Here is a 26,757-nt window from a genome sequence, read left to right on the forward strand (position 1 = left end):
TAGTGCAGGTCCAGGGAGGAGGGAAGTGCAAGGTGAGTGCAGGGAAAGGGGGCCTGGTGTGACACTGCTCTGTGCCACTCTAGGGCACCATCTCCAGACTTGCCCATGGGCACATGGATGCTGTTACTGTGCCTGCTGCAGTGAGCCTGGAACCAACAGCTCCCACAGAAACAAACCTGGTTTTCTCAGGGAGCCATGGTTTGTTACCTTTATGGAATCCTCTGAATCTACACACTGATCCTGGAGTCCAGCTGGTGAAGGTGTTCAAGAACTCCATAGGGAATGGTAGGATTCCACATCCTGTAAAGGCAAATTCAGAAAGAAAAGAGATTTTAAGAAGTGCAGTTTGTTTTACCTTCTTTTGGTGTGTTTGATGTGTTTGTGCCTTTTTCTGGTTGTTGTTGCTGTTGTTTTCTTTCTTTCTTTCTTTGCTTTAAAGTTGTCCTTTGACTATCATCCTGTGAAAGTATGTAAGCTATGGAGCAAAGGAAAATGCATTTTGATTTAGAAAAAAACAGTTCAGTATTCCATAATCTTGCTGACTCTGGTCACACAACTGCACTCCTGTCTCTGTAACTATTTTTTTGACCTTCCATCAAACTCCCTTCCTCTCAATGTGTACCGGTAGCTTCAGTCTATTTAGCCTCTAATGATGGCTGCTCATTGTTTACCCCTCAAACAGAAGTGGTGCAGCACAGAGTAGGTCTGGTTCTCTGGGAGGGTAGAAGATTAACAAAGGGAGGCTCAGTGGAAACTGTTTCAGTCAAGACAAGCTCGATTGCCTAGGACTACTGGGAATTAATGCAGCTGAAACCAGAGACAACATTTTAAAAAATCTCTGCTTTTGTATGTTGCTGATGTTTTTGTTTGTGCCTCTTTTAAGTCTGACAAATCCAGAAGGCAGCTTTAGCATGATTGCTAACCCAGTTTTACAGGATGAAGGTACAGCAAACAGCCTGTCAAGAGACTTACACCAGGTTCTTCATCTGGGGACATTTTCGTAGGCTGTCAGTCAGCTGCTGGGCTCCAACACCAGTTATTTTGTTATACTGAACACTGAGGAATAAAAACAACTTTGTTAATCCAAATCAAATGGTGTAATCAAACATTTTATTCAAAATAAAAAATACTGTATAGGTTAATCTGCAGATGGGGTAAGAAAGAAAAAGGAAAAATCCCAAAATAGATTGTCAGTTCAAAAAACCTGTAACAATATACTCAGAAGGTTGAATGGGAACTTCATTATGTTAATTCATCTGAGGGATTCCTTTTTCCATGTTCCTGAGGTCATTCTCTAGCTCCCCCATGAGCCTATTCTCCCACCTTAACACCAATATTTCTGGGTTTATGGTGAACTGTTCCTTAATCCTTTCTAATCACTGACTAGCTGGACTCTGTAGAAGCACATTTCTCCTGTGAAATTTTCCCAAAATCTTCCTCAGTTTCTGTCTCCTCCAGAACCAAACATGGAATATTTGTATTTTCAGTCTCCAATGGCTTTCCTGGGCCATCTCAAAGATTTCATACTCACTCTAGCACTCTTAAAGATGTCATTGCAGGAAGAACCTTTGCCAGATTTTCTGCTCCAAAATCACAAATGTTGTTATTGTACAAGCTGCAGAAAACCAAACCAGAAGAGTCACAATTGAATAACGGATAATGTACATAGATATTAGATCAAGGGTTTTCAGATATGGTAAGTACATCTTAACTTTCATTTTATGCTTATTTGCAGTTAAAGTTTAAAGCACACATTCATATTTCCTGTATCAAGTAAGGCAAATGGTCACATCCTTCTTCACCAAGCACAGGTACAGCAAAAAAGGTCTAGATTCTATTATTCTATGGATAATGAGAACATTTCTGTCCACACAGGTCAAATTAAAAATCTGCCAAAAAAAAAAAATCAGGCTTAAAGATTTGGGGTACAGCATTCAAAAGATTTCCACACCACCAAACTACTCCAGAATTGCACACCAGGATTCCTTGCATTCCCTGCTTCCCTCAGGCCTGTGCCAGATTCCCCAGTGCAGTGGGATGGGCCATGGTCCCCATATCAGCAAACACAGCTTTGGGTTTGCAGCAGATGTGGTGCACATCTGTGCAGGGCAGGATTCATAACTGGGTATTATGGACTGGATTTAAACATCAGCCCAGTCCTTGCTCTATTCCCAAATATCCTTCTGCATGTCATACTTCTCCTGTTCTTTCTGAAGACTTTATGCAAAAATGAAGTGAAAAGCTTGACTGCTGCAGTGTTACCTCTTTGTTCCCTGTTCAGTAGTTTCTGACAGAGACAGCAAGGTGTGCTTTCAAAACAACAGGATACAACTACTCACCTTAGTGTTTTTAAGGAAGACAAGGAAGGGAGAGCTGCAGCAAGGTTCTCTGCACCCAGGTCTGTTATTTTATTCTGTGATAAACTACAGTAAGTGAGATCACTTCGTTAGTTGAGCACATTTATTCTGATTTATTACATTGTGGGGGGAAATTAATTTTCAATTTTTAAAAAATATAATTTGGACAGTCTGTTTAGACCAAATGCGGAGAAAAAGGCAAGACAGAGCCCTTGAAGAGAAGTCAGGAAGGATTAATCTATTTGTCTAATGAATGTACTGATTAAATATCTCCACAGGCTCATTGGTCTTCCATGCCCATGGGAAACTTTTACCCATAATTGTTAACAGACAGTCCCTTAAGTCTCTAGGTTTAATCTGTTTCTTCTCAAAATTTCCCTGAACTGTTAACCTTACTTTAATGTTACTTTAATGCACTTACTTTAATGTTTCCAGTGATGTCAGCGTTGGAAAGACTTCAGATAGACTCTTTGCTCCTTCATCTCCTATGCCATTTTCACTCAGAGCATCAAGGCTGTGTGATGACAAAAAGAGAATTAGCTTCCCTTTTAATCTAAATTTTTGTGGTCTATTCACCTCAGAGACCATTCTATCTATCTTGAAAAGCTTTTCTGCAGTAGCCTCAATCAGCATGAAGCATCACACAAATTACAGCTTCTCTAATAAGCAGCTTTCTGCTGCCCAAATTTAAAGCATAAGAATTTTTTTTTACTAGTTGAATGCCTTGACCCATTTCCTTTGATATGCAACATTATTAAAATAGTTATGAAATAGCTGTGTTCCAGCTAAGCTGAAAGGAGATTTCCTGTGCACACAAAAATACAGAACTGACAAAATCCAGCAGAGGCTGTAAATCCTTGCCTAAACCTGTCCTTCTCCAGAGAGGAAGTATTAAAAATGAAGTTTTCCTCGTATCTAGTCAGATACTGGAATTTCAGATACTGGATCCCCTTCTAATCTGACAGATAATGCTGGGATATATTTGATATATCCAAAGGCCCTCCCAAAACCCAAGAACCTTGCCACAGGTGCCATGCACACCCCTGCCTACTGCTGCTACACTTGATTCTAGTGCAAAGAAGCTCAGAACTAAGAGAGAGTTGGTTTGTCATGGATGTCCTGGAGCTCCAGTGAAGTCAGAAGTTGTCAGTGGTGGGGCAGGGAGGGGGCCCCCAGGGGCTCTGCACTGAACCTTCACCCAGGAACACCCCAGGAAGGGACTCAGGGTTCTGAACAAAACAGCACCTGCTGTCTCCAGGCAGGATGGGGAGTGTCAGCTTTTAGGGTGCTGTTACAGTATGGGAATGTTTCTGCTGGTCAGTTTGGTCATCAAACAAGGAGTCAAGTTGGCAAATAAAATGTTTCTTGGGTACAAGAGCTTCTCCATCATCAAGGGCTGTTGAGGAGGAATGTTAGCAAAGTTCATCTTTAGCAGAACTCACTCTAAATGCTGAAGTGATGGAAATGCTGCAAGAATTTTCACGAGTTTTAGCAATCCTTGAAGGCCACATGCTGGACCCAGCCTGGAAGAAAATACAGACAGGCAGCAGGTTTTTCACAGGCTCACAAGCAGCAAAACTCAGGAATTTCTGAGTTCTTTCCCTGCAGCCCCCAATACAAGCTAGTTTACACCCTCAGAAGCAGCCATTCCCTACAACCTGCCCCAAGGAATTCTGCTGTGAAGCCTCCAGATGAAGACCAACAAGACTAAGGCCAGGACAGAGCTTGCACAGCAGCTGTGGGACATTTGCCACTTTTTGTTCCTCTCTGCAAGACTTATCTCACTTGTTTTAGATTCTTATATTTCTGTTCTTTATCTTTTTCAGGTTTTTCACTGTAAGTATAATCTTGAGATGAAATACACATCTATCTCAGTATAACTGAGAAATGGAAACAAAGTTATTTTCCCCCAACTAATAACAATTCAGTCTAACTTAAGATCAACATTTTACTGCAGCTTGAAGCATAAATTGCACTTTGATATTCATGCTCCAAGCATTTGTCTCTCATATCCTATTTGGAGTTTCTTTGGTATCAAAACAAGTTCAGTTATTTAAAAGGATTAGCATTTTAAAGAAAATTTAAATAAAGGAAAACTGGAAGAGGAAATTAGAAGAGAAAGCAGCATAAAATCAGAAGTGAGGCCAAGCATAGCTGTGCCAGGTTGTGTTAGATTTACAGAGCAGGAAACAGGTGAGAACACCTGATGAGAATTCTCCATTGCACTGCTGCAGTTTCTGCCCAAACAAATTCACATGCTATGGAAGGATATTTTGAGCAATGGAATAGCCTTGGAGGCTGCTTACAGTCTGGGGGGAAAAAAGTGTTACTAAAACCTCACTTTTAAAGTAATGTTACCAAGTCAACCTTCCATCTTCCAGGCAATGGGTGCTAAATAATTTATTTGGGAGGCATTTTCTGATGTAATCCTCTCATGGCCTTAGCTCTGATAGGGTAGAAAATTATGTCAGAAAACTCAGATAGAAAAGTTCAGCATTTCTGGGGGAAAAAATATCTTCCAGGTAGTTGGATCACAGTCAAAATATTTTATGCCCTGTGGCACAAGATCAGTACCTTATGGTCAGGAGATAACTTGTACTAAAACAAAAATAAAAAAGGTAGAGCCCTGTTGATCTGTATTGCTGCAGGAGTCAGAAATAATGTTCTTTGAGTTCTGGCCATAAATTAATAAATCTAATTCAGAGAAAAGGAAGATAGCAATTAATTGGGGTTTACTCAGTGCTTTCAGCTGACTGTACATCAGTGCCATGGCTGTAGCCAACACCCATGACTGCTCTTCTTAACCAGGACCACCTCAATCAGTAGAAGTTCAGCACTTACGCAAATTCCAGTTTTCTGAGGTTTCTGATGGCAGGAATTTCATAGCTGGTGCAACCAGATGCTTCTTGCACACTAAATAAATAACAGTAGAATCAGAGTATGATAAAAATTTTAGCAGCCAAAGAGTGCTTTAAAAATAATCTGTTAACAAACTTCCACAGAAAATTAACCACTGTTGCATTAACTGAGGAACCAGGAAACTTTAGAGTAACTTCTGCTCTAACCTCTCTTCACCTGAGTAATTTCAATCCAATAATTGCCTTTCATAGTGCAATTGTTTGCTCTTTTTCCAATAAAACTTGAAAATACATTTTTCTAAATCAACTATTTTCTGTCAAACACGAAACTATTTTTTCTATCTCTTAATCAAAATACTCCACCCATGTTAAAATAGAAGTCATCATTAAAAAAACCCAAAACAAACAACAAAATTTTACTTCTGCATGTTTTTAATTGTAACCAATCCCCCAGCTACATCAGCAGCAGGAATGGAGCCCAGGGTTTCTAGACCATGCAACACAAGATTTTATCTCCTGGGCTAAAGGACTGACTCAGCCCCTTTGGGACCAATGCAAAACAGGCTTTAATTTATGCCCAGGTACTACAGGGAGAAAGAATCAGCCCAAGTTCTGTAACTGAAAGGAATTGGAAGAGATTAAAGAGGAATGACAGCTGGCTTTTTCAGTGGCAGTTTTGGTGACTGCTCTGCACAGTGCTGTCACTGCTCATCCCTGCTATGACATCTACCTCACATGGGGGTGGGAGAACCCCCTGAGATGACCCAGGAGCTTGCACTGCCTTAGTTACTCCTCTGGACAAGCAGACAACTCCATTGTCCAGCACTGGTGGTGAAACCCTGTTTTCATAAACTGCTATTGGTATCAGTTGGTATAAGAGGAGTTTTGACCATAAATGATCCTACCAATTCATCATCTTCTCCTGCATCTCCACAAGGTCGGAGAGGTCACTGATGTCCTTCATTGTCTTTGCCTTAAAGGGATCAAGAACAAATTTCTCTGTGGATGCTTTCAGCAGTTCGTAGTCTTTTGTCTGTTCTAAAGATTTCCAGAGCCTGACTGTGTCACTGAGGGAAGCCCTGTGAAGTGACAAAACATGCAAAACCAACAGATGTGACTGCTGTTGTTGCATGAAAGTGTCATTTACACACAGGGCTGTGGATGATGCTGTGGGGTACAGAGAGTGACCAACCTGAACGATGTCACATTCCTCAGGCTGACCAAGGCCTGCAGCCCTTGCATGTCGATGCTGCTGTTCTGCAAATCCAAGGAAAACTCTTTTCTTGACCTTTTCAAAACAGAGTGCAGTACATGGACATCAGGTGGTGTAAGAGCTATGCCCAGAAAAGACAACTTTGGCTCGAGCCTTAAGGCCACATGCTGCAGGAGATAATTGTTCTGTGTTTCATAAACACAACACAAAAGCTCCAGCAACCTCTCTGGACAGAGAGTATCAATCTGCAGCCTTCTAATGTATTTCAAGAGTGTCTTCTGCTTCTTGGTTGATTGTTTTTCATCCTCGTTTGAAAGAGAGCAGAAGCAGGGATCATCCTGGAGAAACATCAAACCAGCCACAAACCGAGGCATTAAATCTAACCAGTTATAAGGTTTTTTCTTCTTGGATAGAAAAGACAGGTACTTTGTTAGATTTTTATCCTTGAGCTCTTCTGCTAACAAAAGGTGAAGCGCACACAAGAAATTCTGAATGACAAAATCAGAGAATGTGCACCCAAATTCCTCTTCTTCACTATCTGAATGTCTGGGGAATGCAAATGGCAGGAAGAACCCATACTTCAGAGCAAACTCTTTAACTTCCTTAGAAGGAATAAGATCACTTTTCATGGCACTTTGGTGCTTTTCTCCAAGACACCAGGCTACACGAGCTAGGGTAGCAAGATTCTCTTGATTTTTTGTGGTTGCAACATTTGTAACATCTGTTTGCATAAACATTATCTTCTGCTGAAAAAATTTCAGGAAGACTTCAGTAAGAGTTGAAGGAAGACTTTTCTCTCCCATTTCAAGCACTGTCTCACAGAGAAAACAAACAAATCTACACATAACAGGACTGTAACAATGACTGAACAAGTACTCACACTCTTTGATTAATTTCAGTGCCCTATCACAGTAGAGTGATTCTTCAAAGTATTTGGTTATGTACAATTCTCTCTGCTGAGGGGAAAATCCTACAATTTCAATAGTCTTATCCACTTTGGACACGAACTGGTACAGTTTGTCTTTTGGCCTTGCTGTAAATAATAAAGTACAGCCATTGAGTATCTTTTTCTGGATGAGTCCTGAAAGCAGCTCCTTTATGCTGCACAAATCCTTTTCAGGCTGGCTGGCTGAGCAACGAGGAAAATTCTCCTGATCTTGCAACCCTTTAAAACCGTCAAAAATCAGAAGGACTTTATCAGGATTTTGCAATATATACTCAAAGATCTCTTTGCTTCCCTCTTGAGGCTTTACAAAAAATTTAAGCAGTAGTTCCTTCAGGCTGTATTGCTTCTCAGGCAAGCTTATTTTGCAGTCAAACCAAAATACAAATTCAAACTGAGAAAACTCTCCATTGGACCAGTCCTGGCAGATTTTCTGAACGAGAATGCTTTTGCCCATTCCTGCTTTCCCCAGCACCACAATCACTTTAGTCTCTAAGTCTTTACGCTGTGGGATTTGAAATATTTGGCTTCTATCAATGGCTGTCTTTTCCTTCTCTTGCAGGCTGCAGGTTACCAGCTCCTTTTCCATTGCTTTTGCACTGTTCTTTCCAGTCTTGGTTTCAGTTTGACTTTGAACAAGTGTCCCATCAATGAACAGGTGATCCAGATTTACTTCCCGCTCCATGGTCACAGATTTGCACGTGTCTCGGAAATAATCCTTAAGGGATGAACAGAAAGTTTCCACTTGCTCTAGAGAAATAAAGAGCACACACAAACTGAAGGAACCAGTCCACAAATTACAACATCATTTCATGGTGGCTTAAGTGCCTGATTGCAATATGGTGAAAGCACAGGCATTCCCATAAAGCCCATAGGGCTGGATTTACCCCATGCTCCTGCAGCTGAGAAGTGCAGGCACAACAGACACTTTCACATCCATGAACTGAATAATTGTGGAGCTCTCTGTACAGATGATAAAACCAGTGAAGTACACTGAGCTGCTAAGCAGCTACTACAGCAAGATATCTACAGGAAGCCAAGTCTAATATCTTGAAACCAGGAATTGTGTTCAGACCCTCAGAACAGCTTCACAAATTGTTGAATAATTCCTACAAGGAGCTTCTCTGTATGGAAAGAAACACAGAATCTTTTTCCAAAAAATATTGGAAGGTTTAAGTTCAAGAGTTCTAAACTCACCTGGTCTTTTGAAAGGTTCATCAGAAGGAATTATGGAATCTTGAACTTCTTGAAATTTCTCTAAATCTGGAGAAACAAAACAATATACTTGACAAAGACACCTAGATAATCACTGATTCAGCTTTACTAATTTTAACAATAAGATTAATGCAAATTTCCAAGTTCATTGTAGCACATATTCAGAGTAAGAGACATTTTGTTCATTTTACAAGGAAAAATGAATAAAATTCTCCCACAAGTAGAATTCTGCTGATGTGCACTGATAGAGGCAGAATGGCATCAAACAAGACCACAGCTGTTCTGACAGTGGGAAGCAGATTTACCATTTCCAGGTGACATTCACTGTTCTTTTCAAATGTCAGTGTTTTGCATAAATTCGTGTTCACACATAGTGCTTCTTTATGTCTTCAAAAGCAATAGTTTTCTTTTTTTTATTCTACACCTTGTAACCAAGCACTAAAGATGAATGTCACAGAGAAGTGACTCCTGGTAACAGTGTTTACCCATTACTCTCCCTGACAAAGTCCCATTGCTGTCCAGTTTTCTTTCTTTTCACCTGTTTGCTTTCAAACTACTGCAGACTTTTGCAGTTGGGTCAGGTGAACAGTGTCTCCTTTACACAAAGGAATTGGGAATTTTTCAGAGAGAACACATTTTCTTCAGATTGGTAATTGCAGAGTATCAGTTTTGACAAAACTTTTGGTAGGAAAAGCTTTGCAGATGCAAGACAGAATTTAAATTGACAGAGGCTGTAACAAACTCAACCTCAGAACCTTGTAACCACACACAGCAGAGATGTGCAAAAAATTACATAAACCAAAACAGATTAATCTCCCTAAATATGCACAAATGTGTTTCATACCAGAATATCATCTTGATCATCTTGATATAGAATATGATCTAAAAGAAATACAAATCTTACAATTTCAGAGATCTGGAAATTAATTCCTACCCTGCATGCCAGCAACTTTCAGAATGGTTAGAGTTCACAATTGCTTCTAAAGGGAAGCACCACAGGCCTCCAGTAAGAAAGATATTAAATAAAGAAAGGTTGGGCAAGTGTCTGTTTTTTATTTACTGTTTATTTTATTAACTAAGAAAACAGAATGGAAGAACAGAAAAAATAATCTGTAATGAGACATTTAGATGGGAAACTATTCAAAGAAGGTAGGAGTGAAGAACTTTTAAAAGAGTAAAAGAAAAACTGGCTTGGCATCTTACATTTATCTGCTGCTGCTGCATCGGGAATTCCAGGGCTGGTGGTATGTTGTGCTGCAGTAAATCAGTTGGAATTACTGGCATTGTTTATTTACATAAAAAGTAAATACAATTTACAAAGACTCCCCCACACCTAGGGATATTTGCCTCTTAATCTCCATATTATACTTTTGCTTTTGGGGCAGTGGAAGCCACCAGAGGGCAACAAACTCCTGCATTGGGCACAGGGACCAGCAACAACACTGATACCAAACTCTGGGTTCCAACAGCCCTCTGAGGGCTGGAAGGAAAGTTTGTTACCTGAAGTGTGACTGTTAAATCCTGACCAAGGCTCTGATTTCATTATAAACCATTCTGTGCATTAGCTTTCAGTATTGCTTAGTTGAATAAGTTGGGTTTGGGTCTTCCATGGGAGCTGGGTGCAGTGTGGCTGCCAGCACTGAGCATTTCAGATGCTCAGGCCATGCCAGCATCAGATCATCTCCCACTTCCTGAGGGTGCTCCAGCACCCTGGGCTTTGCATTGTTTTAACTAAACCTGACTTCTTTCTGAAACTGGATGTCATAGCAAACACGGGGGATTGGCTGCTGAACCTGAAGCTCTACAACTCCTATCTGTACATTTTGGATCAGAGTAAGCAGCCAGTGACCAATACAAAGAAGGAAATACCATCCAGTTTTGGTTTTTTAAGGTCAATAGGAGTAAAGTCTGAAGGGGAGAACAGGCTTTGAGTAGAAGCAATATGGTTTCTCTCCCAGTTCAAAGTGCTGTACCCCAATTTTCTACTACTACCCCAATAAACCCCAATTTTCTACTTACCACATAAATTAACTGGAAAAACGGGAGACATGAATGTTTCCATGGAAGATGTCAGCACTGGCAAGAAACAAAGCATAGTTTCAGCATATCATAGCTATCAGTAACTGGATTTAATCAATGCTGCTGTTGGCAGCATTGATTTTTTTAGCACTTTATGCCTCTTTATGGGGATAAAAAGCTATCGCTCTTACCTGGATATACTATAACTTCAGATGTGCCATTTTCAAGAACAAAGTTAAATATCTGCTGAGGAGCACCTGCCAAGCCTGGATTCTCTTGGTACCCTTTTACACTGGCTGGTAGGCACTCTGAGGTCAAAGGTTCTGACAATCCTGAAATGAGTGCAGAATAATTACTCTTCTGTTTTTAAAGGGTTCTGCCTTCTAAAGCTTTATGAGAGAGAGAAAGTTTTCTAACAGTACTTTCTGGCAGCTTATAGGCAAATCTTCCCAGTGGAGAATTCACAGGATCACATGAGGTCCATAGAACCCATTAAAAAAAGAATTGTTACAAGGTATGATGAGCTTGAAATACAAGGGATTACCCAGCTTTTAGCAGCCACTGTTTTCAATAGTCTAAAGAGAAATTCTGTTATCATAAGGAAAAGTGCTTAAGGCAAAGTCTGTAAATGTACAGTCAAAGATCCAGAGAAGTGAAAATGTGTAAATAGTATGTATCTGCATTTAATTTACCTTCCTTGCACTACATCCTTCCCAAGTAACTGCACATCATGCAGGTTGTACAAGCACCCTCCCTCTCAATCCACACTGGGAAAGTTTTTTGATGATTCAGCGCTTGCAATTTAATCAGCCATAGCTCTGAGTTTCTGTAGGTGGGACACAATTTCTTCTGCTACTTTATGCTGCTTCAGCTCACATGAGGTATTTCAAGGCTCCCAATTTACACACTGGCTTTGGTTCCTTTCCAGCACAGACTTAACAGTGAAAGGTGTTGAACTGGGCCTTTGTCATTAGCACTTCTCAGTGTGCCATGAGCGCCCTCTGCTACCCAGCATGGCCCAGGCCAGGGGCCTACAGCCCATCAGTGGGATCACTGCTCACTTTTCATGAGCTAAATCACAGCCTAGATTCTGCTCTACTGCTGCAAATGTAATTATCCCTCAGTCCTTTACAAATCTCTGGGTGAAAAAGAAATTGGAACTAAATTAAAGTTTAATAATGAAAAATTTTGTGACTTCCTATTCTTAAGACAAGTAAGTAATTACTCAGATTAGCATATAGTAAATAACTGTTCTGTTATAACCTGCACCAATTAAATAAAAGATTCATTCTACTCAATTAGGAGCAATGCCCTTTTAATTTCCCTTGAATATTTTCCATTCTTTTAGTGAGTGCCACACCTTTAAGAGCTGCTTTACTTACCATTTTCCTGCCATTGCTCATAGTCAAAGACAAGATTTACAAGAGAGTTTTCCCCATGTGTAGAACAGCCTGTGTACAGCTGCACAGCTACAGCTGTACTCTACCTACCAGGAATGATGAGGCTCCTTTCCAGCCCGTGGGCAGCAGGAACAGAACAGGACATGTGCTGGTTGGTTAGGGAGGTGCAGCTCACTGGGTGGCTGTTGAGAGGCATAGCAAAGAAACTGCCACTCCCTGCAGAAGCTGCAGGGACTTCCACTTTAAAATAAAATAGCAAAACAAAAGGAGAAAGTTATCTCATTGATAGAATTTAAAGGAACCAAAGAAGAGGTCTCAGTAGATAAGATAAAGCACTTGATTCTGATCAGCTGTGTTTTGATTTTCCAAAAGCAAGAACAATTCACAATAGCTTTCTGAAAACAATTTAGCTCTCAAAATCTAAAATGTATTTATTAAATTCTGTAGTAGATCACTTTTTCTTCTTTGTAGTTTCTCTTTAAATTTTCTTTTTCTTCAGCTTTCCTCACTTATTTTCAGATGTATCTAGATGTACATGACCATACACATGGATGACTGACAGATAAGACATAACAATCAGTACATTGGCTGTACTGATTTTCCAAGCACAGTTTGCTGTCTCAATATTGCACAAAAGCAGAAAGGCCCACAAGCAATAAACTGGGGACCTTGACTCCCTACTTAGACACTACAGTGCTTGTAAGGACAAAGAGTGTGTGTTAAGTTCTCCCAAAGAACAGTCACAAACACTAGCCCTTTTAAAGATGCATCTCCTCTGCAGCATATTTTTTCCTCCAAGAATAGAACAAATGGGGTGAGATGTTTGTGCATTGTACAATTTCATCTTATCAAAAGACTCCTACAGATCAAGTAAGACACACCTGCTTATTTGAATTAGTGTGTTAGTTTCATTGGTTTTACAACACCCCTATTCTCAGAGTTGGTTTTGCTTTTTCCTTCCCTCTCCTGTCTAGCTGCAACAAGTAAGTCTGTACTTCATCACTTTCTGTGGTCTGATGTTTTTATTAGGAGCTTCAAACTTGTCTGGGGTTTGTGCCACTATTTCATTTAATTCCTTTGAAAGAATCTCATCCTTGGCTTACTTTGAACTTTAATACACATTATTGTCTTTGCTGTAGGTAGTCTTGCACTTCTGAAAAGCTGATGCATTTGCCTTTGCAGGATCCTACTGTAACACCTGTGACAGGTTAAAGAAACTCCTGATTTTGTCAAGTAGCTCATATTTTTGTCAAGTAGCTCATATTTTTGTCAATTAGATTTTTCTACACAGTACTTATACTGTCTTATGTATATTTTCCTTCCTCAGCACCTTCACTGGGTCAAGGACAGTGGAAAAACTGATAATATTCTGAGGACTTCCACCAAAAAGGATGGGTGCAGCTTCACAAAGCACCTGTTAGCTCTGGGATGGTCCTTTCATCTGGAATGCAGGTTCTGTAGGGTGAGGCATTTGGAACTGATGTGGCATTTTCTTATGGAAAACTATTATTAGTAGTGTGGTGTAAATATAGGCTTTTAAAAGTGCCAAATCTACAAAGGAACTTAAGCAAACAGAAACGAATCCACCTTTAACAGCTACTAACTGCCAGGAACTTCACACATGTCCAAATAACTACAGTCAGCAGGTAGAAACTCTGATATCATTCCCAGAGCTAGCAAAAATGTTTTTTTCTGCTCAGTTCTCCCTCCCCACTCCTTCAGAACTCCACAAGAACACTGGAAAACCAGCATGGATGGCAGTCATGGTGCACATGTGTATTCTCCCACACTTTCAGGCAGTCTGTGCCAGCTCCTTACCTGCCCTGTGCTGAGGTGCAGTCCCAGATCCCAGCACTCTGGATGAACTCTAGTTTACACACTGCTTTGGCCACCCCCCAGTATGTACATGGCCCCTGGGCTTTGGTACAGCCAGAGTCCCCTTAGGAGCCTTGGGAGGTGTGCTGATACAAAACGAGTCAGATGTCCACCCAAAACACAATAGAAAATAGTTAAAACTGTTGCTGCTAAAACAGGTTGTTCTCACCTGGATTTTGGAAGAGTATTTTGCTGGTTTAGCTCTGCCTGAGATACCCCTTTAGGCTACAGTTGGCTGAGAACATTAGCACCAGTTTACACCAGGGAGACAAGTTCCAGCCTGCCTGCTGGCCCCAGGTGTGTCTTGTAGATGGTCTAACAATGTGCAAAACCTAGAAATTTCCCTTTCTCCCTTTCTTTCTTTGTTTTAAAAGACTTTACAGCATGGACTAGACCAAGAAATCATCTCTTCACAGTTATTATTTTCACTAGGATGTTTCACTGGACTTTTGGAAGATGTCACACTTGGAAGAAAGAGGATCAAACCCAGGGCATGTGGAGCTGTGACCTGATGGATAATATGACTCAGGTCATAGCTCTGCATTTCCTGGGTTTGATCCTTCTTGTTCCAAGTGAGACATCTTCCAAAATTCCAGTGGAAAAAAAAGGTGTACGTGATAAAATTTACAGAATTTGGCACTGATCCAGGTCTCCATTATTTTTCTTTCTTCTCTCATGTGGATTTAGGAAAGGTCAACTGTTCCTCTGCTGATATTAAGCAAGTAATTTTCCTATCACCTGGTAGGAACATGTACTTTTGAAGCATAAGGATCCAACTGTTCTTAGGCTACCACGTAGCTGATCCTAAGTTACACAATGTAATAACTGCAGATAAGAGGATGTGGATTTTTTATACCATAAATTAGTCAGAGGAATCTAAAAGTGGGATTTTTGCAGAAACATGAAAATGCATGATGATCAAAATCATCAAATCTATGACAGCAAACTTTTCTGGAAGGTAGAGTTACAGAGTTACAGTACCTAACAGAGGATGAGATTTTGGAACATGAGAGGTTATTCAATAACCTTTTCTTATTCAGCCAATGACTTACCAATTTTCTTATATTTGGGTTCTGAAGCATCACAGTAACTCTCTGCTGCAGAGCCTAAGAAAGCTGAAAGAAAGCAATGTCATACTAAAGTGGCTAAATTTTGGTAATTTCAAATTTACCCATGAAACTTAAGTAGAAGGGGGTGTTGCCAGTTTCAATTCAGCTACTTCAGGACTGTACAGGCCCAATGTATAAAAATGAAGGTGAAAAGCCTCATGTTATTTTGCTCTGTGAAGTTTTAATTAGGCTGCAGATTTTTGTGCCACAGATATTTGCTGTTATTCCTGCAATTAAAAAGGCAATTGTTCAGCCAATGCTTACTGAGCTATAGATACACTGAAAACAAAGTCAACACTGCCATGAGGATGACAAAAATGCAAAGAAACGTAACATTAATTTAATGTTTTGTTACAGGAAAACAAATTCTGCGAACTGTAAATTCTACGCTTGGAAGAGCCGCTTTCAGTTCCTGCCCACAAAACTGAACCAAGGCAGAGGAAGCTCGTCTGGTGTCACTGAAGAGCTGCATGACAAATGCTCTGGGGCTGTGCTAAAGCCAAGGGGCTGGAATGCAAGTTAGGACTCAGGCACAAAGCCTTTCATGTTCTCACTGCTTACACTTACTTCGTTTAAGACATGACTGCATCTTTATGTCAGGAAATTTCTCAGTGTTTTCGGCAGCAATGTCATCCAAAATAAGGTTCCCTGCTAAAAACATGAAATGTTTTTAGGAAACTTTGTTCTCCTAAAAAAATTACAGAGAGGAATAAAAGCAAGACAAACACACCAATAGAGAGCAAAGATGAAATATGCTCCAAATAAAAGATAAAAACCAAACAACGTGATAAAAGATGTACCCAGATCCACATGACTTAGAAAGCCCACAGAGCTCTGAGTGCAGACTTTGTCACCCTGTGTTAATTTCTGAACTGCAAACTATTAATCTACTGGCAGTGGCTAATAAACCATAAGTACTTCTCAATGCTCTAATGATGAGCAAAGGATAAAACATTGCAGCTGTGTCACAGTGTGATCACAGTACTACTCAATTTATGTACTAAAGGGATTAGATCCTTTAAGAGACAGAATGAAGGGTTCTAAAACAATTTTATATTCTGTGCTGCAAGAACTGTGAAGTCATCCCCACCATACTTTTACTGGAAAATACTTAAGAACTAATATTGCATTCTGCTTTTTGGTAAAACCAATAAAAATATTGCCATTGGTTGCAAATTCTAAACACATGAGGAAGCAGTATATATCATTTGAAAAGCTATATGAGCTTCCTGCAGCCAGGATTATTCTAGGGAAATACTGACCTTTGGTAAATTAGTCCAAATTATTTTGCTCAAACATAAAATAGGATATACAGATATTCTGTGAACTTTCTGGTTCTATGGATTTCTCAAGAGGCAACCATTGATATATCTGTTCTGGAATAGTAAATAGCTGCATTTGTGCTGCTACCAAAACAATGATTTGGTACCACAAGCCAAGCAATGTGTCCAGTCAAGAATGGATGAAGGAATGATTCATTATATATATAATAGCACTGCTGCATTACTCAGGGTGAGAAGTAAAACTTGACACTTCCTCAGGCAGCTCTGTGCATCCTGGACAGAAATCATTGTGTGTAAACTGTATTTATACACATGCAAAGTGCTCTGGGGACTTATGTGTATCATCCTGCTGTGCTCAGGGTAGGTATGATGCTATTGAAGCTATTAATGCACTGGACAGTGAGGCTCTGCATATTCTATGGGCATGGTGACATGATCAGCAGCTTGGTCAGAGACAAAACTGCCATCTTTGAGAAAGGCCTGCAAAAATGCATAAAACCCTCAGGTTTTCCAAGAAAATCCTGGGACACTGTACCCAGGGGGAAAGAAGAAGATACCAGAGGTAGAGAGACTTTGCTAGTGTTCAAACTGGGGGGATGAAGCACATGTTAGACAGAACACCGTCATGGAGAAAGTTACTCTTAGCCATATCAATCTTACCAAAAATGTCTTCAACCTGCTTCTCCTGCTGATCCTTGAGCACATATTCTACTAATTCAGCTAGCAACAAAAGAAAAAAAACAAAAGAGGAACACAGTAATGATATAGTAAATGTCACAGCAAAACTCTAGTGAGCTTATCCTCATTAACAGAACTCTGCAGTGTAAGTAAAATGGAGGAGTTAAATTAAGTTTTTCTTGTAACTTGTTGTTCAGGAAATAAAGATCACAAGAAAAGAGAAGTAGAGAAAGGAAGTATTAAGCAGAAGGAGACATTAATAGAGAGATTTTCCCCCAACAACCACAAGCTACTGTTAATCAGTTTCCCCACAATGCACAGGTTGAGATACTCTAAATCAGATTTATCACACATGAGGGAAAGGCTACTTGAGTAAATACCATGGCTCCAGATTGAGAATAGAGTTTATAAGAAATAGCTATAGCAAATGATTGTAAAATAATGATTTAAAAAACAAAAATTCCTTTCATACCCATTTTAGCATAAGCATCCGTGGTGTTGCAACAGGGGTAGAACCCATCTCCATTTTCATATGGGAAATCCGTATTATTGAACTGTTCATAGTTGCTGGCATCAACTTCAAGATCTAGAGTTAATAAGGAACATGCATTGGCTCCATGAATGCCATAACCAAGCATAAAAAAGCAGATAGCAGGACATGCAGAACAGGCAGATTTGTTACTTCTGCAGAAGGCTTTGGCTTTCCATTGTGTGTTGGCTAAGAAGGAACAGAACTGGACTCTCAGTAATTCACACTCACCTGGAAATCAGCACTTTTCTTTGCTGAACTCTGAGACCTCATCTCTCTTAGTATTTTATTTACTAAGTGCATTCTGTGATGATCAAGCCCAGACTCATACAGCTTATTAAACCTTCTTATCCTTCAGGCTATGGTGGTATCACCCAGATGCCCTGTTCAGAACAATGCTGTGTCCATGCTAACCCCTGAACTGCACTGCAAATTGCCTGTGAAGCTGCCAGTTGGCCAGGGACCATGCCAAAACCTTCACAGCAGAGATGTCCAGCTTCCAGGACAGCTGCCATGTCCTGATGATGTTTGATTTACCTGCATCATCTCAGACATTGCTAAGGCTCAAAAGTATTCCAATCAGTGATAGCATGAGTCAGTGCTTGACCCCTAATTCATGCTGCTTTCAGACACTGAGCATGTGAGGCCATGGAGTAAGGAACACTCCTGCAGCTGTTTTTAACAGTCAGAAACTGAGAGGGAAAAGCCCAACCTGGGAAATGATCAATCATAAAGATAATTCTGGTGCTCAGTTCTCCACTGATTTGCCCATGGCCTACTGGCATTGGTCACCCATGAAAGCCACAATGCTCCAAATTGGTAATATTTTCCACCTATTTGGCACAGAGCTGAGATTTCATGCCTGGCATACACTAGCTCTTCTCTCATTGCCATTCTCAATCCATGGTCCAGCTCATTTGTTTAACATAAGCTCAGCTAATGTTCCATACCACAGACTTCCATAGTTTTATCAGAACACTCAGGGAAGGGAGAGCAGATCAGTCCACAATTTCCACACAAAGTCAGGAACACAAAGTTTGAGATCCAGGGCAACCTCCTGATCTGATTACTTGTAGGAACTGAATTGCAAGAAATTATCAACTTTATATTCTTGCCCTTCTGCTTTCTCATTTGTAATGGAATTATAAAATCACTGTGTCCCAAAAAGCTGGAAAATGGCACCTGGTAATGAAACCCCATTGTTTTGGTGCCTTAGGATCTCAGAAGGTAAAGCTGTTTGCTCAGGGACTGCGTTCATCACAAACTCATCTAAAAGTCTCTGTTTAGCAAAACTTTTGGCTTCAAGCCACAGAGGTGTTGACAATTACACTTGGCCAGCTTATGACTGGAACATTTGCAAATAAACTACTTCCAGGAATGATATCCAAATGAAAGACACTGTCATGCCCTGGTGAGTGACAGTACAGTGTGTTTTGTTAGACTGACTGAGCAGGATGCTATAAATATGTACAATTTAAAAACATGACAGTTTCTGGAAGCAGTCACTGTGTGTGCAGATACAGACAAACTTAACCACATCCTACCAACAAAGTGCTTGTAGACTTTATCAGCCCCCATAATAAACTGCCATTAGGTGGCTTTGGAGCTGAGAGGAGATGGCAAATAATTTACAGTGTGAAGAATAAACCAGTCAAGTATTTTTTTAGTGTTTTACTAACCTGTAGAGAAGTCGCCTTCTTCATCTCCAGATGACTTTGGATCAAAGAAAGTACACAGATGCACTGGGTCAATATCACTGTGCAGTAAATCAAGGTAGCCATTTTCAGGCAGAAATACTGAATCCATGGTTTGTCTCTTTGTCTGAAATCAAATTGCACAGCAGTTAGCTATGACACAACTAAAGCCTCAGCTTTTGTCAGTCAAATCCACAAGTCCTGCACTGTGGCTTTCTGTTGGCAAGACACAGATCTTGAGGTTGGAGAGATGGCTTTCTTACCAAGGCCTGCATTGAGTTATAACCCTGGGTTACTTAGATAGCTAGAGACAGCTTGGAGCAAGACTCACCTGTCTTTACTCCAGGGAGAGGAGTGGGATACTGCAGTCTGACCACCTGGACCAAAAATGCCAAGTACTGAATAAGTGGCAACCCTGGTATCTTATCAGGATATAAATAATGCACAAATCCAGCAGGTATCAGGGAAATTAGAAGACTGCAGTGAATATGATGGGAGAATCCAAAAGACACATTTGTTCATGAAGTTTATCTCTTCCTCCACATAATTGTAAATTCCCTTCTATTTCTGTCCAGTTACTGCAGCAGACACTAGAATCAGTTCAAACATTCCTCCTGGATATTCCACAAGTACAGAATAACAATATGTGTTACTTATTCATCATCTCTATCAAATTATTTCAAACCCAAATATCATCTCTTCAGTGTTTATAGATCACTGGTGTAAATGCCACCTGAGCTGGTGATCCAAATTGTTTACTCCAGCATAATACTGAGATACCAGGATGAAAAGAACAACCAGCAAAATTTTCAGACTCTATCCTGTTAAAATAGGTGTCCACACTCCGTAACCCTGGAAAGTTTCAGCTTGGCATCAAACAGCATATTTTTCAATGAAGAATATCTAATAAATGGCTCTCAAATACTCTGCCCTTAGTAGATGACCACTGATGTCCCTGCTTGCATCCATCTCTGTTCCTAAGGAGTGCAAACAGGGAGCAACTGCTGTACCATGAAACCTTCCTGCAACAGGGAAAAATCAACAACAGCTAACACTGCAGCTGTGATGAAAGAAGGCAGAGCAGACCTCATCACACACTACCACGTGCTGTTTGTTACAAACTCATCTTCATTCCTCTTACCCCTCCATGGGGTTGTCTTCTGAACGGCTTGGAAATGGATATTTCTGCATTTGCTGCAGAAAATGCCAAAATCTAGAGCCAGGACTTTGAAAAGTAGGTAAACATGGTGTGGATCCATGAGCAGGAATAGCCTGCACTAAGATAGTTCTCCTTTTTCATGTTTTATAGCCTCACTACACTACCATGATTACAAAATTTTGATATTATTGCCTGGCAGATATAAATGGAAAGCAGAAGTTGAGAAACCTGCCTGAGAACCAAGAATGAGGTTATAAACACACCAAATTAAATTTTCAGTTTGTTGCAACACTTTGTTTTGCCCCTTCCATTTGTTAAATTAACAGAAAATCTAAATAGGGCCTTTCAGAAGGCCAAGCTGCCAGACTTTGTGAATAAAGTTGTTGAAAAAATACCTCTGAGTCAATATAATTTTGGGGTTAGAGTCAGAGAAGAAACTGGGCAGAAGGCTTAAGGGGAATGCAAAACAGACAAATCTATCACTCCAAGTTCAGTGATTGGCAAACTGCTTGATTACAGCAACTAGAGAAGGGCATGTCCTAGGGAAGGAGACTGAGTAGGCCTACTTAATCTTCATGGAAATACCATGCTTTAATTAATTTATAGTCATAAGAACTTTTCCATCTTTAAGCTTTTCTTTCAATAGCACTTCTCTGTGGAAAAACACATAAGAAATGCCAAAATGTTTTATGTTACAATGGTCAAGAAGTCAGGAAACAACCAAGGGAAAGTCTTGGCAGTGCCAAGTCTGGCTGCAGAGCTTAAAACTAGAATGTAAAAGATGGTACATCTCAGGTGCACAGAAGTGAGAGAAACACTTTTCTACCTTAACAAGATGAAGATTGCCACTCTTCCAAAAATGAAAAACTTTGTTACTTGCCTTTGTTTGCTACACCAGTCTGAAAGGCCCTCACCTTACTCTGGTATGTTTTCTTCATTGTTTTAGTTTTGACACAAATCCTTGTATCAATGTCTCTCTATTGACTACACTGGATTTAGGATCCTGGGATTTCTTTCTAATCTGAACCAAAACATTTTTAATAACAGCTGTATTCTGCTGCATTAAAAACATGGTCCCACCATGGAAAATATACTGTGAATAAAGAAGCAGGTTTTTGAAAGATGGAAATTTCTACATGGAGAGGAGGCAGAGGCAAGGAAAACTACACGTCAGGGACAGCAAGTGTATTTCTGCATATTGCAACTGAAGGACACAAAATGAAACCAGACCTTTACCAAGCTTGTTTACAGCAGCAACTCCTTTCCCAGAGCTTCCCCTTTTTTTGTCACAGCATCCCAGCAGTCCTGTCTGAGGTGAAGAGTGAATAAGCTCTGTACTGCTCAGCACTTCCTCTGTTGTTTCATACTTTATTTTAACCTCATTTACTGCTATTACATTCCCTTTGGGGTCTCATGGAAACCGATGCTGCCAAAACAGGTATTTGCAGTGTCATGCCAGAGGAATAACAAATTTTGTGATGATTTCTGTGTTAGGGCTGTAAGGCCAGAGGCAGCTCTCAGCAGGAGCAAGGCAGAGCTTGCAGGGACCTGCAGGACAGGAGTCCCCCGGGCCACCTGCCAGGCTGCCACGCACAAAGGGCATGTGCTGGGCGGGGGCGAGGCAGGACAGACCTCAAATGTATTTCCATGCCATTCAGAGAGCTCAATCCTTTGTGGTTTGGACACTGGTTAAGACAAATATTGTTCTTTAAATCCTTAAATAACACCTCCTTCCCCCAGCAGCCGATATGGTCCAGCTGCACAGCCACACTTGGCACCCTGTGTGCCCTTTGTGACACCTCTGCAGTGATTCTGGGCACACCTGACACTGCCAGGTCTCCACTCAGGATGCATTTGGTTCAGCTCTGCATCCTGCATACATGGCATGACAATATGGTTCACTTCCAAGACTCACAATGCTTTTTTTCAGTGCTCTTTTAGAGTTCAAGTGATATATGAATTAAAAATGCTGGAAAAGCAGTGAAAGAAACAGTGACCATCACTGTAAAAGGACAAGAAGGAGCAGGTGTTCATTTAAATCACATATTAATCATAAGAATTAGATGGGGCATTTTAGATTTCTAAAGGCAATGGAGGTCATTTTGATTCATCGTTTTTCCCAAATAATCTGATTTCCTTGTGCCTTATATTTTAAAGGATCAACATGTTAAAAAAGGCAATGGGGTCTGCTACTAATTGAAATCAAATGTTATCTTAGAGAACAAAGGATTATAAAGGCCAAAATGCAACATTTACTCCAATGATAATGTAAAGGAGAGAAGATTTGAGGAGAGCTGTTAGGGGCTTTCCTTCCCAAACCTCTGTTGACATATGAACTAACAGGCAATAAATCTCCCACATGAGTACAGAGGTTAAGAAAATGAAAATTTGTAAATTCATTTTAGGAACAGAGGAAATCCCCCTCTAATTTAACTTTTGGACCAGTTTAGGAAGCTGAGGATAATTCATAGAAAAGAGTAGTAGTGCCACGCAAATCACACACTTGTTAACCAGAGGATGACATAACATCCAAGTCTTGCATAACATTCCAACTCCTAGAATTCAGAAAAATGGAACAGTGGGACTTCTGTGAAGACAGGAAATTGAAAAATGAAATACAAAGATTGCTGAACAAATGCTATTTTCCTGCAACACCTCAGACCCATTAAGTGCTACACATGAGTCTGAGTGAAAGAAGCTGACAAACAGCAGGTTATATCAAGCTGTAAAAAAGGAGTCCTGTGAAAAACTTTGATTGAAAAGCTCAATATTGCTGGCCACAATTTTACAGCCTTGTTTTCTTACACCAGCTTTAGAAAGTTTTCTCTCACCTTCTGTGCCCCCCCAAAGGTTATGTCAAGGTGCACAAAGCATTTTCTGGCTTTTGCTGCAAACAGTGTTTAGGCACCATTTTATCTGGGAGGTGGGCAAGGCAGCAGTGGGGAAGGATGAAATTCTCTCCACATTCCAATCACTTATATCCTTTTCCTCTTCCCAAATCAATGAGCAACAATTCCTCTGCTTTACAGGTACCACACAGATTTTTCCTTTCAGAAATGCCCTGATTATTTGTAAAATGCAAGTAATGGAGCTCAGTTTATATTTAGCTTTGAAGTTTTAGTTTCTATTTCAGATCTGTGAAAAACTTACAGTTTAACTAACAGTTTAAAAGCCAGTTTACTTTTTCCATAGTATTACCCAGCTCAAGAAGAGATACTACTTTTCCTGAGAGTCTTTATCTTTCTGATGGAATGGTGTTACTTTCCACAAAATTTATATTCTAAAATGAAAGAAAAACAGAGATGGAGCTGAAAAAGAACTTCATCTATATCCTGCATGTTATCCTTTGTCTCTGTTAGAGATGAGTTTAAAAGAGTTTAATGAAGCATAAATATTGGGTAAAAGAAGCTTTTGCCTTTCAATGAGCTCAGCTTAGAACCAGCAATATTACTTGTCTGGGGCAGGAGATGGACAAGTTCAGGCAGAGCTGTAACAAGTGCCCTGCAGGTGTCAGAGTTGTGATTTAGAGCAGCACTTGCCTTTCATGTCCAGCAGCACCTCCTGTGTCACAGCTGTGCCCAGCTCTCTCATCCCAGCTATGAGATAAAGTAAAGATCACAGCAGACACTTGTCTGCATTTTAACTCAATGGCTTTCTTCAGGACAGAACTTCAGCCCTCCTCAATGGGAAAGTAAAGCTCTAGGCTGTTTTGCCAGAGTTATGAAAAAATGGAAATAAGCCAGTTTGTTTTTTTTTTCAGTGATTCTCAGTTTCACTTTCCATAGGCACAACGTTTATACAAAAAAAGAATATTCTTAACAAAGTCTGAAACAAACTACAGCAAGTAGCAGGGCCAGCCGCAAAACAAAATCACAAAAAATTCTCTAAAATTTCACCCACATTTAGACATCATCCCACTAATATTTGAAGCAACACAAGTCCAGATACTGACACACTGCAATTACAAATATGTACAAAAAGCAAGATAAGATGAATTTACCATGAAAAAAAGCATGCATTCAAGGGTTGAAGAAAAACTGACCTTAAGGAACTGGACAGCTCCTGCTCTTTCACTCTGGATTCAGTACCAAAAAATGATGAGAACTGCCAGCCCTGTCCAGGGCTAAGAGAAAGTGACAGCAGAAAGGAGGAAATAAGAAAGACCAGAACACTCAGAGGGGGAATTCCAAAGAGGAAAACTAAGAGGAACCTCCCTTCTAGCAGCCCCAGTATAACAAGCAGTGATACCTTCACTGGTCATTTGTTGCTGATAAGAAGAGCTTGATCTTGTCACTAATCAGGAAAAGGTCAATTTATTTGGTTGGAAACCAAAATTGAATGAGAGCTGGCAGTAACAATTTTCATTGCTCCCCAAATTCTTTCTCTCATTTCCATTCCAGTTCAAATCTGTCCCAAAGCCATGCTGTTAAGCAGTCCATCAGTAAGAATAAAGGCAGCAGCATGTGGGCACTTACCTTGCAGCTCCACTTGGTGCACCAGAAGTGAAAGTATGTCTCTCACATGTTCACAGACTCTGTCTACACAAAGTAAGTTTTGCATCTCATGCAAGGTCTCTTGCCATTGGCCCAAAATGACAAGTAGGATGTTCTATAAAACAGGAGCTTGTCTGGCTTGCACATGGTGTTCTCAGTTTGCTCGTAGCAGCATCTGACAGAATGTTTGTTCATCTAATCATCACTTACCTTGCCATGCCTACCTGGTGCTAAGACAAACAACCTTTTGAAAACCAAGTTCATTCATGAGCTTCCTCTCATGAGGCCTATAGCTGCTTTTGTGGTGATCTGCAAGCTTATTTGCTTAGTTTTCTATTTTTAATCATGCATAGACCTACACAAATTAGAAATTAATTTTAAAGCAGACTGTACTCCAGAATGAACAAATACTTTTTGCACTATTATTCCACTGGCTATTGCTTTTAAGAAAAGTTCCACCAGAGTCTGAAGGGGAAAGGCAATAGGATTTGATAAACACAATGACATCCAGACTCCCTGCTTCAGACTGCAAGATGTTTATCAGCTGCCAGTGAGAAATGGCTCCTGCACAAGACAGCAGCTCCTATAAGCAAAGCAGCTGCTGACCTGTATAAGAATTTTCTCTTTGCAGAGGAGATCCACTTCTACCAGGTTCCATGGGAATATGCTCACTGAGAAGAGACAAAGATGTTTCCTCCCTGGGAGCAGCTATCTCTTCACAGTAGTTACAGACATGGGGCCTGATCTGCAGGACATCAGCCTCTTGAGGCTCTCCCACAGCCAGGCTGTATTGGGACTCCTCTGTGCACTTTTGAAGAACAGCAACATCTCAGAATAACAGCACTATGTTACTAACAGCACAGAAAATAATGAGAGGCTGCACAAATACAGATTCTGTATTTTAGCGGTCTGTTTTGACAGGAGACAATAAAATAATCACTGCATAAGAAATCTGTACAAAATTTCACATGGCTATTTCTTAGCTCTATTCTAATGTGCAGCACAACCCCTCAGGGGATAAACTCCTTCAGCAGCCCTGCAGGCAGATCTCTAGCAGCTTCTGAGGCTGAATTGAGGCAATCCCTATTCAAATCAAGAACAAAAGTTTGGGGAACAAGAGTTAGCTTATTACTGTGATTCCAGTTCATGACTGCAGCAAAGACTGGTTGTCCACTTTTTGTACAACACCCATGGGTGCTTGGAAAGAAAGGAATTGCTGGAGCAAATCATAGCTCATCCAGTAGAGTAGTCTATAAAGGTGGTCTTCAAGAGAAAAGCAGACTGGAAAAGAAGAGGCTGTGAGACAGCTGAGAACTGCCTAAGCTTTTCAGGTCACCACCAGCATCTGCTTTGATGTTGACTGGGACACTGCCCTACTGCCAAAGGAGGAGACAGAACATGCTCAGTAGCATTGGAAGCACCAGCATAAGTGATACCAGGCCACATTCTATGGTTTTCTACATTTAAAATATGAATTCCTGCCCTTAATTTGAATGTGTGTAATGATACAGGTCAGTATTTTGCCCTCACATGAATTATCTTAATTTGTATCCTGAGGATTTCCTCCTGTATTTTCATCCATGCCTTTGTTGTCCCAAAATATTCTTTTCATCTGGTGTTAGAGAGGCCAATCCCCATACAGAGTCAAGATATTTGGTTTATTTACAGTTCTGCACAGAAAGGAAGGATGGGTGGCAAATTCACAAAACCAGCACCACAACTATTAGAACTTTTCATAATTAATACATTTTGGCAAACAAAGGCGTGAATGTTCATTGGCTACAAATTAAATAGGTTTCTTATTAATTTATATTCTATTAGTTAAAAGATTCCCTCAGTTCTCATACTAATTATTCTGTATGCTCAGTTTTTCTGTCCTTTTGAGTCTTGCTCCCTCAGCTCTCTGAGAATGTTTGTCCAAAGTCCAGTGAA

At 40.3% G+C, this 26,757-nt stretch overlaps 1 protein-coding gene across 2 annotated transcripts in view; it reads right to left on the minus strand.

Annotated features, from left to right (window-relative positions):
• CIITA (class II major histocompatibility complex transactivator) overlaps positions 1-26,757 on the minus strand; it is a 37,756-nt gene that overhangs the window by 2,728 nt on the left and 8,271 nt on the right. The window contains exons 1-20 of one of the 2 annotated variants that reach the window (XM_063171084.1): positions 24,375-24,450; positions 19,159-19,300; positions 17,423-17,536; positions 16,933-16,992; positions 15,557-15,640; positions 14,933-14,995; positions 12,096-12,245; positions 10,797-10,937; positions 10,606-10,662; positions 9,790-9,840; positions 8,569-8,634; positions 6,408-8,121; positions 6,121-6,294; positions 5,199-5,270; positions 3,800-3,880; positions 2,779-2,871; positions 2,340-2,423; positions 1,532-1,615; positions 973-1,056; positions 208-300 (exon numbers count right to left, since the gene is read on the minus strand). In XM_063171084.1, the coding sequence (XP_063027154.1) occupies positions 228-300; positions 973-1,056; positions 1,532-1,615; positions 2,340-2,423; positions 2,779-2,871; positions 3,800-3,880; positions 5,199-5,270; positions 6,121-6,294; positions 6,408-8,121; positions 8,569-8,634; positions 9,790-9,840; positions 10,606-10,662; positions 10,797-10,937; positions 12,096-12,245; positions 14,933-14,995; positions 15,557-15,640; positions 16,933-16,992; positions 17,423-17,536; positions 19,159-19,285 (3,372 nt within the window). In that variant the 5' untranslated portion in view covers positions 19,286-19,300; positions 24,375-24,450 and the 3' untranslated portion in view covers positions 208-227. Of the gene's footprint in view, positions 1-207; positions 301-972; positions 1,057-1,531; positions 1,616-2,339; positions 2,424-2,778; positions 2,872-3,799; positions 3,881-5,198; positions 5,271-6,120; positions 6,295-6,407; positions 8,122-8,568; positions 8,635-9,789; positions 9,841-10,605; positions 10,663-10,796; positions 10,938-12,095; positions 12,246-14,932; positions 14,996-15,556; positions 15,641-16,932; positions 16,993-17,422; positions 17,537-19,158; positions 19,301-24,374; positions 24,451-26,757 lie in introns of those variants that run through there. The other variant, XM_063171083.1, reaches the window with a different exon arrangement.

Source organism: Melospiza melodia, chromosome 18 (assembly GCF_035770615.1).
Source record: "Melospiza melodia melodia isolate bMelMel2 chromosome 18, bMelMel2.pri, whole genome shotgun sequence".
NCBI classification, from domain to species: domain Eukaryota; kingdom Metazoa; phylum Chordata; class Aves; order Passeriformes; family Passerellidae; genus Melospiza; species Melospiza melodia.